The sequence below is a fragment of the Balaenoptera physalus genome (assembly GCF_965194825.1).
Source record: "Balaenoptera physalus genome assembly, chromosome: 18".
NCBI lineage: Eukaryota > Metazoa > Chordata > Mammalia > Artiodactyla > Balaenopteridae > Balaenoptera > Balaenoptera physalus.
In genome coordinates this window covers 67118052-67134014 of record NC_138899.1, presented here as the reverse complement: position 1 = coordinate 67134014, position 15963 = coordinate 67118052, and the positions used below count along the sequence as shown (strand labels likewise).

Genomic DNA, 15963 nt, shown 5'->3' with positions numbered 1-15963 from the left:
TTGAAAGATAGATTTCTAGACCCTGAACCTATACATATTGAGCCACAGTATCTGAGATTGGGGTGTGCAGGTGAGTGATGATTCTCAATAATATTGTAGTAGGTGAAGTGCTGGTCTCTGGATTACTTCTTTCTTAAGACTTGAGCTAAAAAACAAAACAGCAGGCCATTTCAAATCCATATGAAAATATAATTCTACAATTCAAAGACTGCTAACTTTCCTCGTAATTTTTTGAATTAAAGTACAAATTCTGTACTTTTAATTGTGATATATTCTGAGGTAATCTAACAAAAAACTTATGCATCACTTTCTGTGCTGATTTTGATTAGTGTGATAAAAAATAAGCTATTGATAGATAATAGATTTTGTAATGTGTCAGCAAAGCTTTACATCTTTCATATGAATTATTTTACTGTGAACTGGCATTTATTTAGACACTAAAATTTAGTAGAAAAATATAAGCAGTGGATAAGTCATCCTTCATTTTAGGTTGAACTCCCACCGCCTGATCTTGGACCAAGTTCTGCATTAAATCAGACACTCATGTTGTTGCGTGAAGTTTTGGCATCTCATGATTCTTCAGTTGTACCATTAGATGCCCGTCAAGCTGATTTTGTGCAGGTGTGTTGTAAATTCACTTTTAATGATTCTTATTGCTCCTCTATTGTACATTCTTTTGAAATTCTGGCACTTTATAACCCATGTATCTTGACAATCCTTCCCATTGCTTTTTCCTTCAAATATTAAACCAGTTCCCTCTAATTTAAAAAGTAAATATTCAGTGATGCTTGTTTTAAAAACTATTACAGTTATGGTACCATTTAATCTTTTTCTTATGCGCTTTTGTAAGTTGGCCCGCTCCCCATTAGTTTGACATTCATTCTGAAGCGCCGTTAACACAGACCTGTATCACTGGTTGGGAAATAAAGAATACATTTGATTTTATTTTTCATTTATAGGTTTTATCATGTGTCTTGGATCCTCTTCTCCAGATGTGTACTGTATCAGCCAGCAATTTAGGCACGGCTGACATGGCTACCTTCATGGTCAATTCACTATATATGATGAAGACAACATTAGCTCTGTTTGAATTCACTGACAGACGTCTGGAAATGCTACAGTTCCAGGTTAATTTTGCCATAAAATGACTGCTCACTGTGATGAAATCTTTTTTCTGTACATGATCTCAGTTACCGGCTTTAAGATAATTTCAGTGACCTGATTTATATGAATCCCTTGTTATAGTCTGATGGAACCCCCCCCCCCAAGCCCCCATGCATATTCATTATTTTAGTTTCATTTTGGAGAAGCCAGAATATGTAACAGGTAAGATATTTTGTTCAAGCCATAGTATGTGGTGGTAGAATGGAGCTTTTCTGACTAATTTGAGCTGTTATTCTGTATGCAGATTTCAGTTTCTATACTGTGAATAACGTGCTATATTTTTCAAGCTGTGTAGCTAGTGCAGAAGGTGTTGCAGAGGACAGATATATTTTTATCTATGTGTAAATCAGTGTTAGGCACAACATTACAGTTTCTTATAGCAGTCACTCTGGTCCTATAAGCCAAGTGGTATCACTCAAGAGTCACAACAAGGCCATTTATAAAATTTACCAGATACTTGGCTTTTGATTTTGAAATAGTGATTTTTGGTATATAAAATGTTTAAAAAAAACAACAACTCTGAGTCTTCTTTGTCATCACAAGTATATAAACAATTTGGCAGTGGCTACAGTAAAAATTTGTCGTTTTGGGTTTTTCTAAGGAATGAGTTTGAGACCTCTAAATTTGTGATATTTTCTACTTTCTAATTCTTTTAAAAGAAATATAATGAAGTATGATTAATTTTTCTTTTTTGCATAATTGTTTAAGTATAATTAGTAAAATCTTTTTAAAAAATATTCATTGGTTTTTAATGTATTTATCACTGATTCAACCGGAAACTCTGCCATTTGTCTAAATCTCTACTCAAGATGTGCACATATATCTGTTGTCCAGCAATCTGTTTTATCACCAATTATCTTTGTTTCTCAAATAATCCAAAATCGTTTTTTGCATTCCAAGAGGACAATCCTCACCATGTAAGTGCTTACTGAGCCTGCATCATTCTTGCTGATGGGCTGGTGGCCGGCGCTGGTCACGTGGACCAGCCAGAGTCAGTGTGGAGAGGACTGGGCAAGGGTGTGGATGCTGGAGGGCACGGGCCCCACAGTGATAGTTTTCCTTGTCGAGTAAAAGAGTCTTGATTTTCAGATCTTTTCTATCACTGGTCTATTAATTTTCTTCCATTCTTTCTTCTTCCAGTGTTTCAAGTAAGAAATCTAGGCTAGTCTGATTCTCTTTTGTTTGTGATAACCTATTTTATTCATGTGGAAGCTTACAAGGATTTTCCTTTGAGTTCAGATATTTCCTCAGGATATTTTTCGGTATGTCTCTTTTTCTATTATTTCCATCTTGGATTTTGCAAAGGCTTTTCAGTCTGAAGATTCCACCCTTTTTTTTTTTTTGCTCAGTAAAGTTTTCTGTTATCTGTAATTAATTATCACTTCTCTAATTTTTTTTTTTTTTAATATTCTGAAGCTCCTGTCCTTAGTTGGCTTTATCTCCTAAATTTGTCTTCTAATTTATGTTTAAATCTCTTCACTTTAATATATTTCTTTGATATTTACTCTGTGTTACTATTCTTCCACTTTTCTTTCAGATACTAATTTGGTTCTTAGCAATAACTCTTTCATTAAATATTTACATTTGCAATCTTGTTTTTCTTGGATTTCCAGTAAGACTAGTAAGTAAGGGTTCTAAGGTTCTAATTGTACTTTCTTGGGCATTCACTTAAAAAAAAAACTAAGGTACCCTGCGTCTTTCAATAGTGTTGCCTCAGGAAAAGATACTTGTTCTCATTATTCAGGTGGGTTTTCTCATAGAACCTACTCACCTCTTTTAAATCAGTTGTAAGTTTTTTACGAGGAGGGACTCAGCTGCTGGAGTGACTTTGACAATGGCAAACATTCAGATGGTAACAGATAGCATCTCTTAATAGCATACTATGCCACTGGTAAACAAGCTGGTAAAACTGAGGGGACTCTCCGGTGAGGGATAAGAGGAAGATCTCGAGACTTACAGGCCTGTACTGGTTAAAGGAAGGAGCAGCCGACTTCTTCCCACCTGGGAATACTTCATCCCATCAGGTAGTCTCCTTCTGTGGCTTCTGCCCCCATTAGCATTAGGTAGCTTCCCCAAGAACAGCACAAAACAGGTGACCACGTACAACTCACACCTGCTAGCTGGGTCTTTTTAGGCAGCTCCTGTACTTGACATCTTTGACCAGCCTTCTGCTGGTTCCTCAACAGTCCCCTAGTTGTCGCAAATCTGCTTTCCTCTGGAGAACTTACTGCCTCAGCCCCCGTGGGATTTCCTTCAGACTTCTCCAGATGATGTATTTGATTGGTTGAGTTAGTCCAGCAAGTTGGGAGCATGAGGCAGTGTGGATGTGAGGGACATCAGGTCCTCATCTTCCCAGAATGCTTTCTAAGTGTTTTATTTTACACTGTTGTTTACGAGTAGTTTTTGTTTGTGTTTTGCTTAATACCAGCTTTTAAAAGAGCTAAGAAGCAACCCAAATTTTTCGACTAGTGGCTAGTCCTGTAATCCTCAAGTAAGACTTTCCCTCCCTTTTGTAAGAGGACTTCCTCTTTGGGGAAGGAAAAGTCTTTGTATAGGAGCAGCCCCTATCCCTCATATTCTGGCCTCATAGCCGCTGCAAGGAACACGTCCATGATGAAGAGCTAAGACTCCAGGCTAGTCTACTTCTACTCTCAGTCAGTCTTATTCTTCTTTTAAAATATTTTCTTTTAATTGTGTTTTATTTTAGATTGAAGCACATTTGGACACACTTATAAATGAGCAAGCTTCTTATGTTTTAACTAGAGCAGGCGTGAGTTATATCTACAACACCGCACAGCAACATAAACCCGAACAGGTAAGCACATGGATCTTCCTAACTAGAGAGATACACCAAGTTAGAGTACGGCTTCTAGAGCTAGACACTTGGTAGCAATTTTTCACTGGGAAAGTGACTGCTCTCTCTGGTTCCTCATCTGTAGATTGAGGGTAATAATATCTGTAACATAGGATTGTTCTAAGATTGAGATAATACCTGTGTAGTTCTTGGAGGACTGTCTGAGATATAGTAGGGTGTCCCAAAATACTATCTTTTTTACTATAGATAGTTTGGGTTACAAGTAATGAAAATATACAAAAATTAGTATTGAAAAATATATAAAGAATATTCATATTGGTAAATTTTTCAGTCCTTTATCACCATTGATCTATTAAATGCATAGATTACTCTATAAATAGCAGTCATTCCCCCTTTTAATTTAGCAAATCATGGTCTATTACATTGGAAAGGTAAATACTTCTGGGGCTAACATCTGATCTTGTTAAGTTATAGAACTCCAGTAGAATTAGAAAATGGAGTGGTGGGAACCCTGGAAAACCATGTAAGCCTCTTTCTTTAAAAAGCAAAAAACTTTTAAATAATTATTAACATGAAGAATATTTTATAGCCCAGGGACTCTTAAGTGAAGCTCTCAAAAAATCACAAGGTTTGAATTTTTTCTTTTGATAAGGTAATAAGCAAATTTCCACCAGTAGGAGCAAATTCTGCTGCCTTTTTATATTATCTAAAATTATCAAGGAAACTCTTAAAGCCCCCATGTCTTACTGCCATTCCTCAGCGCTTTATTGCCCTTTTTTTCTTGCTTACGATTAAATCTGAAGTATCCTTTTATTTCCATTGTTAATAAACTTATGTGCTTCTCACTCCAACAAATATTATCGCGTGCCTTCACGCTAGTTACACAAAAATGAACAAATCATAGTCCCGCTTTTAATTGCGGTTGGAGATAGGGCACTTGAGTTCTTTGGAAATAAGCTAAATTTTCAAATTTGGGCAATCTACTAATGTACTGTATTTGACAAGTGAATTGTAACATATAGCACCTGTTTTCATCTTGGTTTTGCCCCCTTTTTTTTTTTAAGGGCCCTTTAGCTAATTTTCCCAACCTAGATTCTGTGGCACTGAAGGCTGCAATGGTAAGTACATAATAAAGCATTTCAACATACGTTTCCTTATGGAACATTATTCTTATCTTTTCCCGTGTGATAATTTTTGTCTTGGGTGATAATTTTATCTCTTCATATGCTGTATTCACGTTGGGTCCAGTCATAATGATTGCGCATGTATTCCTTTAACTAAGGAGATCTGACCAAGACATACATTTGTAGTAATATTGCACCATACCCTAACAGTGTCATTATTCCTGTTTAGATTTTCTTCAGTTTCGGAGTTTTACTCCTAACCTAATGGAGAAAGGAATGAGAGACATGAAGAAGTTAGCTGTATATCATTATAGACTTCCATCTGTCAGTGATCCTGGGCTTATAGTTCTTGACTTCTTCCTGAGTTGATAACTGAAATTGGATTCCAGTCTTAAAATATTACTCTTGAGTGTGACGCTCACTGAACCTCCACTTTATTACCTTCTTTTCAAGTGATGAGCTTGCTTTCACATCCCTTTCTGCATGAGCACCACTTTCTGTAGCATGTTTCCACATCTTAAGTACATACTTTGCATATGTATGTGTGTGTACACACACACACACACACACACACACACACACACACACACACACACACACACAGCCATCAGTTGGATGACACTCATTTAGCCCTCATAGGAATGATCTCCTTTGGAAGCTTTTCATGATACTAATTCTAGTAGTAATAATAAACAGTAAGTAATGACAATGACCATTAACATGTATTGAGCATGACACACATTTTTAATGTACTAACTCTTTAATCCTCCTAACAACCCCATTCAACCCAGTACTTATGCTCTTACCTACTATATGTACTGCCTATCCTGTGTGTTTCAATACTCACTACCACAGTGGTTTGACTTTGATAAATAGTTCTCTTGGGTGACTTTTTTGATGCCAGGGCTTTCCTATCTATCATCTGACAGAACTAAATTTAACTGAAAATAAAGAGGTAGACCCGCAAGATACCCAACAAATGCAAAGAATACAGAGCTGACAGAGTTAATATTAGACAAGGTAGATTTTAAAAACACTAAATATCATAAATAAAGAACATTATGTCATGATAAAAGACAATATATAAAAAGTAAGTCATAACTTGTGTATATCCAACATAACAGTAAAAACTGTAGAAATGCAAAGAAGATTTGATTCTGAAAAGTTCAAAAATAAATGAATAAATTTTACACTCATTAAAAAAGATAAGTTTCTTTGAAAGTTAAGTGTACACTCGCCATACCGCCCAGTAATTCCACTTTAAGGTATTTACTGCCCTCCCCTGCCCCAGCAAAATGACAATATAGGTCTACGCAGAGATCAGTAACCTTAGTACTCAGTAAATGTGTGTGTCTCGCCTATTTCTCCTCCTCCAAAGACGCATATCCAGTTCATAATATAAACTCACAAAATATATTTAAGCCCTATTACAGGTTCGTATATGCCTGATCTTAACTTTAAAAACAATTGAGTTGAATATCTTAGGTCTCTCTAAAGAAACAAACTCTTGATTGAGTTTTATGTGTGATCCATTGTTTTATCTATAACCTTCTGGTGCCCCAACTTGGATGCTTCAAAGGTGCCTCAGTTCACCATATCCCAAACTGAGCTCTTCTAACTCTTCCCCACCAGCCCCAACCCCAGGTCCTTTTCCAAGTGTTCTTAACTCAGAAAGTATAAGAGCATCTGTCCACTAAATTATTTCAGCAATTATTAACCAAGTATCTGCTATTATTTAGGCATCATGCTGAGAACTGGGATGAAAATAGGCATGGTCTAGTAAGAGATGCGGTTATCACACAACTAAATAAATGTATAAAGAGTACAGTTGTGAATGGTGATAATGCTGTGAATTATACAGATCTAAAACCTGGGAGTCGACCCCTTCATCCTGTCTGTCACTAACCAAATCTTGATGATTTTGCTCTCTAATTCTCTCAAGTATCTTCTCTTCACCCCTATTGCCCTTGGCGTTTAAGATGCCGCAAGAGCTACCTATGTGGTGTCCTTGCATCTGCTATTACAACCTCCCCTTCCGTTCTTCTTGCTGTAGCCAGATTTAGCTTCTTAAAATTTAAATCAGATTATTTCCCTTCTTCGATGGTTTCCTAATGCTTTTACAGTAAGAATTAAAATCTTCTAGAAACCATTCAAGTCCTGCATGAACTGACCTCTGGTAGCCATCCTCTTGCTCACCTAAGCTTTCATCCACACTATCCCCACTACACACTTAACCTAACGTCTATTCATCATTAAGATTTCACCTAAAACGACCTTTCCTCAGAAATGCTTTTGCCAAATATACAGATTAGGTCTGTGTCCTCCTGATTGATGCTTTTATAGTACCTTGGTTTTTCCTTTATTTACATTATTATTTGTTTACTACCTCTCTCACTGGACCATAAGCTCTGTGAAGCTAGGGACTGCCCTCTTTTGCTCACCGTTATATTTACATTATGTTATATGGCACCTTACCAATAACAGGTACTCCATAAATATTAATTGAATGAATAGAGGAGTGAATAATTAAGAGATACATTGGATTTAAGAAAGTAAGGTAGACTTGAAATCTGAATACTTTACTTCTTGCTAATATTATTACCCAAGAAATTTGGTGAGGGAGATCAGGATAAATGGCTTGGATCGGAATTTTGAAAGTAGGTATTGCTGATACTGACTGCATTAAAGAGTTGACACTTTCAGTGAGTTTTTAGTTAAAATGTGTAAGGAATAACTCATTTTGATCACGAAGAACTCGTTATTTGGAATATGGGATTTTTACTAAGATTTAATCCTTAAAAGAGATGCTTATTTGGGATGTTTGTTAGCAGATATATGCACTTTGTGTTTTGGATTTCTCTGTTTTGTTTAGGTTCAGTTTGATCGCTATCTGTCAGCCCCAGACAACCTGTTAATGCCACAGCTGAACTTTCTTCTAAGTGCCACAGTGAAGTAAGTATTTTTTGGTCCCAATTAGCTGGTAAAGAGTCACATATTTTTAAATGCCAAGCACATTTCTAAGAAAAAAAATTATTTTCAAGAATAGGAGATTTGTCATTAAAGATTTATAGTTCTCAACCTTTTTTTTCTGCCTTAGCACCCCTAAGAGATCTGACCTTACCCTGTTCATACATTTTCCTTACATGTTTGTAGCTTCAAAATCTCCATGTAGTGAATGATTTTTAAAAATAATATGAATTATATAATTGAAGCCACACAGTGATAATACCAAATTCCCTTGTATTAACACACATGTCCAAATGGCACTGAATGTGTCATGAAAGAATCAGTAATATATTCATTGTGCAACATAGATGACCTACTGTTTAGACTATTTTGGACCCAAGCAGTTTCTGTAGATATATTATGAAATTGTTCAGTATCACATATTTATCAGGAATGTGTTCGGGACAAAAAACTATACATTAAAATATTAGAATATTACAATTAGAAGAAAGTGAGAGATTATACTGAGTTAACTTTTCTGATTTTAAGAAAAATATTGACAAACTAAAATTGCCTACAAGTAGGAAATTAGACATCTATACATTTTTTTTTCTTTCCATTCAACTAGTGTATTAAGTGCTCTCTGTGTACCAGGCACTACAGAGTAAGATTTAAAAGGCATTTTCACTATCTTAATGGAGATTATAGTCTGACATGTCAGTTACACACATAAACAAATACTTACATTAAAAAGTATGGTAAAGAAAGAACTGTCGAACTTGAAGAAAGTGCTTCAAATATCTGAAAGGAGGCAGTGGTACAGGGGTGGTCCACTTATTTTCTATTGTTCTGGGGAGCAATACATAGAGCAAGGAGGCAGCTTTTGGCTCAACATGAGGAAGAATTTGGTGTCAATTAGAATTGGCTGGAAACGGGTTCTCTCAGACATAGAGCTAGGGAATTTCCATATTAGGTGTGGTCAGAGTAAATGGTTTTAATCTTTTTTGACTTTTATATTTTATTATCCTAGAAGGTCTCATACTGTACACCTAACCAGAATTCTAAAGACCTGAGAGATTATAAGACGAATTCCATTATGCCGTAATTCAAATTGCATGTGTTTCTTAGTTACTTTTTTTAACCAAATACCTGCAGTTCTTTTATATTTAACCACACATTTCAGTACTTAGTATTTGAATGTTGAATTCTTTGGCGCATCACTAAGTATAAAACATACCATTATTCTTTTCCTAATAGTCAGCTCTCCATATCTGCAGGTTCCACATCCACATATTCCACCAACTGCGGATTGAAAATAGTTGGCCCCCCCCAAAAAAGAAAAACAATTCTGGAAAGTTCCAAAAAGCAGAGCTTGAATTTGCTGCACACTGGCAGCTCTTTACATAGCATTTACATTGTATCAGGTATTAGAAGTAACCTAGAGATGATTTAAAGTTTATGGGAGGGTATGTGGAGATTAGATGCAAATACTGTGCCATTTTATATAAGGGATTTGAGCATCCTGGATTTTCATATCTGAGGGGGTCCTGGAACCAGTCCCCCTCGGTTACTGGGGTCTGACTCTATAATGATTGAGGGGAAGTTTTAATGTGTTTCAAAGGGTGGCATGTAATCCAGATGCCATAAGGAAAAAGACAGATTTGGCTACATAACACTTTGAAATTTTTACAGAAAAAGACTATATAAACTAAAATGTAAACAATAATGTGGAAAAAATTGCAAATTATATAACAGACCTATTATGCTTAACTGTATTATCCTTAATATAGAATAGATCCCACAAATCACTACAAAATAATGCACCATATATTTGGACAGTTCATAGAAGAAATGCAAATGGCAAACAAATATATGAGAAGATAATTATCAAAACATGCAAATTAAAACAGCAGTGAGAATTTCTGCCTATTAAATTACTGAAAATAAAAAGTTTGTTGTTATATGGCAATTGAAATGGTCTGGGAAAATAGGCATTTTTACACTGTTGGCGATAGTATAAATTAGTATAATCCTTTTAGAGGTCAATTTGGCAACATTTATCAAAATTTAAAAGTATTTGTCCTTATACTCAAGGATACCTCTTAATAGATCTTTTTTCTTTTCTTAGTAAGAGTTTAAAATAAAGTTACTGAATTAGCAGTGGGATTAAGCACTTTATATGGATCTATCTGAATTCTTTATCTCTGAGGACTTCTCAGATTTTCTAAAGCTTAAATGATATTTCAAATCAAATGTTTGTGTTCTGTCACTGAAGAAATATTTTAGCTTTCCACTTTTATTGTCCCATTGTTTAACAGTAATAATTTAATGTGGTAATAATTTCTGTGCGATCTCATTCTATATTAAGGATAATATAATTAAGGATAATTGGTCTGTTACATAATTTGCAAATATTTTTTCACATTATTGTTTATATTTTAATTTAGTTTATATTGTGTTTTTCTGTAAAAACTTCATAGTGTTATGTAGCCAACTCTGTTTTATTAGCAGAGTCAAATGAACATCGTTTTTGGTACATTACTTAAAAATCTAAACTTTTAAATTAGTATTTTGATAGTATAGTATGGACCTAACATCCTGTTATAAATTCATACTAATTATAATGACATTAAAAAATTGAGATATACATATGATTTATGTAAATAATAGTGCAACTAAGAATTGGTCAGTACCAATTTACCCCTTTTTTCATTCAGAAAATTTCTAAAGTGTTGTTTGCAAAGTATTCTAAAATTAAATGTAACGTATGAATGTATTTTCAGATTTTTTTAAGAAGAAAAATTATGGTATCAGTTTGGCTACTTATTTTAAAAATCAGGTTGCTATGAAAATTAAGTCATTTAACACATTTAAGATTCAACATTAAAGCAGATTTTCTAACTGCTTTTTCCCCTTTTTTTGATTGATGGCAGGTCCTACTCAAAAATACTTTCTGTTCGTATTTCTCCTACTGTATAGGCATGGTATTATATTTGATCTTATTTATAAAGCATTTGAAATAATAGGAGATAACTTTCATTTAGTTAAATTTTGAACCTTTTCAAAATGGTAATTCATTTTTAAGCAAAAATATTTTCATGTCTTTATGTTCTCAATTTCTTTCTATTCATATTGTATTTAAAATGTCAATTGTTCCTTTGAAATGTACAACTTTCTTTTTTTTATTCCTGTCTCATTTTGTTTTGTTAATATTCTATTCTCCTGAACTTTGCTTGTCTCTGTGGTTGCAGTACCTTTGGGACACCTGTCATTCTTGTCTCCCTTTTTCTTGTCTTGTAGTTTGACTGCCTTTCAAAGGAGATTTTGACTGAGCACTTCATCCTTGGAATAAACTATTGAATACATTTAGGTAGCCAGAAAGTGAGGTTGTATAGATAATGGAGAAAAGAATAGAAAATTAAAATATCCTTAAAGAATTCTTCCTTCCTTGTGGTGAATTAGAAGGGCGTTTTTCTTTTTTCAACTCCAGACTCCAACATTTACCTTTTAATGGTATAAAAGTAGAGGTTGGACTACAGAAACCACAATTATGCATATTTATAAAATATTCTCAGTGTCTTTTCTTACTGAGTCAGAATTGTTTATATGAGTAATTTAAGAAATAAAGAGAGTATAGATACTTCCTAAAGTGAGCATGTAGAAAAGTGGGTATGATTTGAGGATTCTTTTATTCAGGAATCTTCCTCTATTATATATGCTAGAAACAAAGCAGGTATCTTTAAAAAGAATTACTTTGGTTTTTTAAAAGAGGTAAATGAAATAATTTTCTTCTCTTTAACTGCCTCCTTTTAAGCCACCTGTCTTTAACTATCAGGAATACCTGTGTAAACAAAAATAGCGCAGGTTTGGGAGTGGGGGTGGGGTGAGCCTACCAGAGGAATAACGACTAATGGAAACAGGCTTTAGAGACCTTGGAAAGTCTAAGCCTTAAAAGTAAGGCTAGTCTGTTCTACAGTAAAGGCTACTTTTGACCCACACTAATAAAGCTTAAAAACAAACCTCTAGAAGATCACGTGGATCTTTACTAAATTAACTGCCTTCCAGAACAAAACTTAGCACTCGTAAGTATGACAGAATACAGACAATCAACAGTGTAGCATTTATAATGCTGAGCATGCAATAAAAGAAACACTTAGGTTTTAAGCAGTAGGAAAATATGAACCAAAACTAGAAGCAAAATCTGTCAATAGAAACAGACTTACTGACAGAGTTTACAGAATTAGCAGATAACGTTTTTAAGACAGCCATTTAAGTGTGTTCAAGGACTTCAAGGAAAATTATATTGAGAGGAAAAGTTGGGAATTTTATAAAATCGGAATTCTAGGCCTGAAAAGTGAAGTATCTAAAATGAAAAACTCACTGGATAGGCTTAACTGCCAGTTGGACATTCTAGAGGGAAAGATAAGTCAGCTTGAAAAAAGGACAATAGAAATTGTCCAAACGGAAGCACAGATAGGAAAAAATTAAAAGCTAGAAAAAAGATGAAGAGAGTCTAGGTGAATTGTGAGATAATAATAAGCATTCTAATACAGGTGTAAGTGAAGTGTCATAGTGAGATTGAGGCATAAAAAATTTGAAGGCATAAAATAATTTTTTTCAAATGTGATAGAAAACATGAACCCACAGACTGAAGAAGCTAAATAAATCACAACAAGGAAAGCTGTACCAAGGTACACCATAATTAAATTACTGAAAACCAGTGATAAAGAGGAAAAAACTTAAAAAGCAGCCAGAGGAAAAAAAGATGTATTATATGTGGGGAACAATGATAAGTATACTACTGACTTCTTGTTAGAAACATTTCAAACCAGAAAACAATAGAATAGCATCTTTAAAAAGGTGGATGATAAAACACTTTCAACTTTGTGTATTCATCAGAAGTATTTTTCAAACTGAAAGTGAAATAAACACATTTTGAGATAAGATAAACAAAAGTAGAGAGGATTTATCATCAGTATACTGCAAGAAATGATAAAGGAAGTTCTTCAGGCTGAAGGAAAATGTTACCAGAAGAAAACTCCTATTTACACAGAGGAATGACAAGTGCAGGAAATGCTAAATATAAAAGATAGTAGACCGTTTGAAATAAAAATAATAACTGAATTTTGGAGTTCTTAACACAGAGAAAGTTTATGACTACAAAAGCACAAAAGATGGAGTGGGAGGGAAGTAGTAGTATACTGTTGTGATGTAAGTTTACTCATGAAGTGTATAATATTGTTTGAAGGTAGATCGTAAACCTTACAGCAAGCACTAAAGTAAATATTATCTAACATGCCAACAGATAAGATAGAATGTTAAAAAAACTGTTATATCAAAAGAAGGCTGAAAAGGAGAAAAAAAGAACAGATGGGACAAATATAAAACAAGTAACATGGTGATAGACTTAAATTCATCCTTATAAGTAACTATATTAAATGTAAAAGAACTACACACTCCAGTTAAAAAGCAGAGGTATTAGATTGGGTGAAAAAGCATGGCCCAACTGTCTGCTGTCTATAAGAAGTCCACTTTAAATATAAGGACACAGTTTAAAAATATGGTATAAGATATACCATGCAAATAAAAATTATAATAAAGTTGAAGTAGCTATATTCTGATATTAATATCAGAAAAATTAGACTGACGGACAGATAATACCAAAGATAAAGAGGGATATTTCACAATAATAGGATCAATTCATGAAGAAGCTATAATAGTAAATATGGGCAACTCGTAGCAGAGCTTCATAAAACATGAAGTATAAGTTTATAGAATTGAGGAAGAATAGATAAATTGACATTTATTTTGATATTTCAACCCTCCTTTCTCAATAATTGATAGGAAAATTAGAAAACTAGCTCAGTGTAAAAGAACTGAACAATGTCACTAATCAGCTCAACCCAATAGAAAGAGAATACCACACACAACTATGGAAAATAACATTCTTTTAAAGTGCATGTAGAACATTCACCAACCTAATGTAAAAATGAACAAAAAGAAAATAAGAAAGCCCCTAGTGAGTATTCCCATCTATGAACATGGTATGCCTGTTTATCCAGATCTTCTTTCAGAATTTTCAATAAAGATTTACAGTTTTTTCATATAATTTTCCATGTATGTTATTGGGTTTATTTTTAAGAAACAATTCTGTGGCTTTTATAAGATCTTTTATTTTCCATTACATGTTCTGATTAGATATTGCTGATGTACAGGGAAAGTACTAAATTTTATGTTAATTTTGAATCTGGCCAGTTAACTAAACTCTTAGTTCTATTAGTTTATCAATTGTTTGCCTTGATTTTTTGTTTTTGGTACAGACATCTTAAGTTAATGAGTTTCATTAATGTTTTTCAGTTTTATGACTAAACTCATTATATTGGCTAGGTGCTCCAAAGTAAACAGTAGATGTAATGGTGAGTGTGCGTATTTTATTTTGAACTTTAATGTTTCTGATGTTTCATCATCAATTGTGATGTTTGCTGTAGATTTCCAGTGTTCCAACATGGACACATGGTATTCATCTCTAACTGGGTATGTAGTGTAGTAATCTGTAAATTCAGCATAACTCCAGTCAAAATTGCCGTGGAACCATTTTATTAAACATTTATCTAGAAAGAAATATATGAGAGGAGACTCTGGTCACTTTTGACCATCTCCACAGTTGCCACTCTGATCAAAGGTAGTATCATCTGTGCCTGGATTATCATGTTAGCCTTGGATCTATTCTGTTTTCGCCCTTGCTCTCTCTATCATTGCCACACCAACCTCTACAATCTAATCTTAGCATCTCAACTAGAGTGATCCTTGAAAGGGTCGCCTTCACTTAACCCTCCATTTTACAGAAGAGGACATTTTTAGAAAGGTTAAATAATTGAAACAAGGTGAAACAATTAGCAAGAAGCAGAGCCAAGATTCAAATCCAGTATTCCAGAGCCTATTCTCTTTAACACTAGCTTGTACAGTATTTTTATTAACTCCTTCTATGTTGAGATTACATTGTTTTATTATTTTTAGAGGAAGCTCAGAAATGTTAGGCATGTGTGATAGATAAGGCTTATGTGAGATATGTGCCTTGGTCTCATCTAAAATATGCTTTAATTTTACTGTGAATGACAGAAAGCTGACCCACTATGGCATCTTTGGTGTTTATATTGTGATAAAGAGAAATCAAAAATATGCATTTTTAAACCAGTCTATTATATTTTTTTCTTAGTTTTTCAGGTTTAAACTGTTAACACCTTCTTTTCTCCTATGGCTTGTTTGATTGCACTCTTAACTGTGGCGCTGTAATAAAGCTCAATTTTAGTGATCACAGAACCTGAATGTTGAAGTAAGTTATTTTTAGAAGTGCTGGGTTTATGGTAATGATGAAAGTTGTATTACGTTGTTATGGCAACCAAAATCCTAAAGTACTGATTAATGACAAGCTCACTGATTCTGGAAGTAAGCAGTTCATTTCTTATCACGGCTCAGTACTTTAAATAATTATTTAAAATATACATAATTTCAATGAACATATTTTAAAATGTGAATGGTATGTCCATTTAGTTATACAATTATCTTTGTTAGTGTTTTTGAAATGTATAATACCATATTTTTATGGCATTATGACATTTATAACTGGACAAGTTAAATTTCTTAAGGTATGGAATACCCATGCATAAGTAACTAAAATATGTTGCCTTTATGTGAAATTATGTAACAAACTCATCTTCTCCTCATTTATTTCTTCTTCTTTTTTCTCATAGCACATTAGCTATATCTTTGATATATACTGGTATAGCAAACTATATGGGAAAAAAAAAAACTGTACTTTGCAAAAGTAAGAAAGACTTTCCAAAACATGAAAATAAAGCATATAGGGTCTGGGAGAACAGCACGTCTTTTTTTTTTTTTTAATTAATTAATTAA

General features: G+C 33.8%; 1 protein-coding gene across 5 annotated transcripts in view; it reads left to right on the top strand.

Annotated features, from left to right (window-relative positions):
* The window catches only part of COG6 (component of oligomeric golgi complex 6), a 77420-nt gene that overhangs the window by 38916 nt on the left and 22541 nt on the right, over nt 1–15963 (top strand). For 4 of the 5 annotated variants that reach the window (XR_014256163.1, XM_082435020.1, XM_082435021.1 and 1 more), the window contains 5 exons: nt 490–621; nt 960–1127; nt 3872–3979; nt 5044–5097; nt 7976–8055. Coding sequence is in view for 4 of the 5 variants with exons in the window: in XM_082435020.1 (XP_082291146.1) it covers nt 490–621; nt 960–1127; nt 3872–3979; nt 5044–5097; nt 7976–8055 (542 nt within the window). In the remaining variant the exon portion in view is untranslated. Of the gene's footprint in view, nt 1–489; nt 622–959; nt 1128–3871; nt 3980–5043; nt 5098–7975; nt 8056–11349; nt 15845–15963 lie in introns of those variants that run through there. The other variant, XM_082435019.1, reaches the window with a different exon arrangement.